Here is a 2998-nt window from a genome sequence, read left to right as displayed (position 1 = left end):
TCAACCTGAAATCAACTCATGCCAAACCATACAATATAATTCTATTTGGCCCTTGTATGTTACATGTGCTGTAAGATTGTAGCAATTTAACTTTCTTTTATAAAAAAAGTTTGAAACTTCGGCCTTTGGAAGAGCAAAAACATTTTCCAAGTCAAAAGCTATAAAGCAGGTATTTGAGTCATTTACAGCTTTTATTGACACAGCTCTGTCTTTGTCTCGAACAAGTTTGACTGCATCCTTTTCTGTTTTGTGTAAGTTAAATCTTTCTGTTTCTGCCTGACTCGGTTCCAGATTACATTTAAAAGCTTCACAAGTGTCGCAGCGATCTTTTTTAGGCTTAAAAAACTCTAAATTGAACTCATGGTTAAAAATATGCCTATAGAGTGACTCTTTTACTGGATTTTCTACTGATGCTGAGTAAAGTCGATACATTTCAGCCAGAGATAAATCCCCTTCTAGGTATTCTTTGGTACTATCTTTTCGACAATAATGAGCCTCTATGCGGGGAAACGAGTTAATGTGGTCACGAACCTTTTCCTTCAACTCATCGTCAATATGACTTTTAGTATTTTTACCTTTTAAAGGGGATCGGGCCGTACCTGTTTGAGAATCATACACATTCTGAAAAAAGTAATATATCCTCCTTTGACTTATGTCCAAAGTTTTAAAGAAAAATTCTTTGCACACTCTAACGCGCATATCTTTTTCAGTTCCCAAGTAGTAGAAATAAGAAAACTTCCTATTATTTTCGTGTAATGTACGAGACCTTTGCTTAGTGTGTCTTTCGACAAACTTACTATAAAAATGACTTTTACCTGTATCACTGAGGGACCAGAATTTGTCGTGAATTTGTTTTCTTTCATCAGCACTAACTTGTGTGTCACATTTAAACTTGCATGCTCCTTTGCAATCACCTTGAATCCGTCTAGCTCTGTGAACCTTTCCTTTTCTATCTTCATATTCTTTTCCACTCTGTCTTTTTCTCTTCCTTACTTCCATTTTCCAGTTCTTCCTACAGACGTTTCTTTTTCGGCTCCTAACTTTTTTTCCTTGGTCACACATTTCATCACTCTCACTTCCTGGTGAGTCACTTATTTCCATATCACTATCACTGTTATCAATGTTCGGGGAGTCACTTAGGCCTATTTCCATACCGGTAGCATTAACACTGTTATCAATGCTCAAACTAGCAACAGCCTCTTCATCATTCACTTTGCTTTCACGTTCTGCATTATAGATACTACAGACACCAGAACCATCAACTAAAAGCGTAACTTCTTCACCAACTTGGATATCGTCTATAATGACACAATTATCATTGTGATTTGAATTGGCGGTGTCAGGTAATCCTGGGTCATCTTCAATGTCACTAAAATAAAGAAAATAAATAAAAATAACTGTGTTAAAACTTTAATTAAGCACTACTTTAGTAAACAAGACAGGAAAGCACAAATAAAAAAAACTGAACTTTCAATTTTAACAATAATTATGAATCACAGATTATGACCTCTTAGGCCCTATCGTACAGGTCACAACATTAAATGAATAGATCTAGGCCTAGCCTGTACTCCCAGATAATAACTAAAAGTTTAATAACACATTATTGGTATTGTTTGTGAAGCAAAATAACCTAAAACTTAGGCCTAACCTAAACAAAGTAAAGTCCAGAATATAAGGAATTAAAGAATATTCCTGTAAGTTTAGTAATGTAGGCATTCTTACCTTTCCATGAGGAATTCGTCATTTAATAGGGACATAATATTTTCTTCATCTAGTTTCGACATTATGTTAAATAACAGAAAAGTTACCAACATTTAACTCATAAGAACATAACCCATTCTCGCAATGTCTGCAGAAGGACTGAAGACTGAATTAACTGTATATTTGTATAAACAAACAATAACAATTTATTTGGAAAGCATGTGTTCCAACTCCAGTGAATACTCGATTCCTATTGGTCAGTGCCAAAAGTAGGGATGCATGTGTTCCATCTCTGGAGATAGACCACTAGCATTGTAATTTCTTCTGATTTTTTTGGAAATGGAACAAAGAGTAAACTGAGTTTTACCCATAAACCGACTGTTTTTTGTTTTTTTTGATGTTTTAACATAGAGAAAGCATTGCAAATAGTTCAAAGTGATATATAACTCAATTTCTCAAAAAAATGGAGATGGAACAGTTGCATTCTCAACCAGCGAATTGTCAATGAGTTTTTAATAAAATAAAAAAGAGGTAGTATCATTACAAACAGTGTAATTGATTCACAGTATTACTTTAATGGCAAACATTGTCATAGGCTTATGTTTATTGGGAGTAATTACAATCAGTCTTCTCTGATTATCCATCCAGTAAATATTTACAGGGAAATTTCAATTTCCCTAATGATAGAAAAAATAGTCTTGTGTCCGAATTACTGAATGCTGAGACAGCCGTTAAATGCCTGAATCCCAGCCTTGCAAGAGATACCACCAGAGCAATGGTATCGAACAAAATACAGAAAACATTAAGAAATCCCACCCCTAGAATTAAATATATTTCGAAATATAAGTCGTTGAAATCAATAGCCACTAGCATCCGATGCAAGTTACAACAAAACGAAGCCGTTATCACGAAAGCAGATAAGGGGAACTGTACCGTCATCCTCAACAAGTCAGAATATGTAAACAAAGTAAGAGACTTTATTGAAACTAACTCTATTGTTACTTTAACCAAGGACCCCACACCTGTTTTCTCGAAAGGGATAAATAAATTAATATCATCATGTAAGAACCTTTTAACTGTTGAAGAAATCAGGCACCTGAAAGTCACTAACCCTAGTACCCCAGTCCTTAGAGGTTTACCCAAAATACACAAGGACAACATACCTATAAGACCATTGGTAAATTTCACCCCCTCACCTACCTATAAAATCGCCAAAAAGTTAGACAGTATTATCAGAAGAGAGATTTTTTTAGAAAATAGCCATAGCATAAAAAACACAGTAGACTTAGTAAACCAG

At 34.7% G+C, this 2998-nt stretch overlaps 1 protein-coding gene across 1 annotated transcript; it reads right to left on the bottom strand.

Annotated features, from left to right (window-relative positions):
- LOC128984558 (uncharacterized) lies at positions 1-2091 on the bottom strand. Its single transcript, XM_054403893.1, has 2 exons — positions 1723-2091; positions 1-1369 (listed from the first exon to the last, which is right to left on the bottom strand). Exons 1-2 carry the CDS (start codon positions 1812-1814, stop codon positions 1-3), a joined length of 1461 nt encoding a protein of 486 aa, XP_054259868.1. The 5' UTR covers positions 1815-2091.
- Between the last annotated feature and the right edge of the window lie 907 nt (positions 2092-2998).

This window comes from Macrosteles quadrilineatus, unplaced genomic scaffold (assembly GCF_028750875.1).
Source record: "Macrosteles quadrilineatus isolate MER2022 unplaced genomic scaffold, UCM_ALF_1.0 Scaffold_2__2_contigs__length_208266976, whole genome shotgun sequence".
In the NCBI taxonomy this organism is placed as follows: domain Eukaryota; kingdom Metazoa; phylum Arthropoda; class Insecta; order Hemiptera; family Cicadellidae; genus Macrosteles; species Macrosteles quadrilineatus.
Note: the sequence above shows the minus strand (reverse complement) of the source record. Positions and strands in the feature narration are given on the sequence as shown.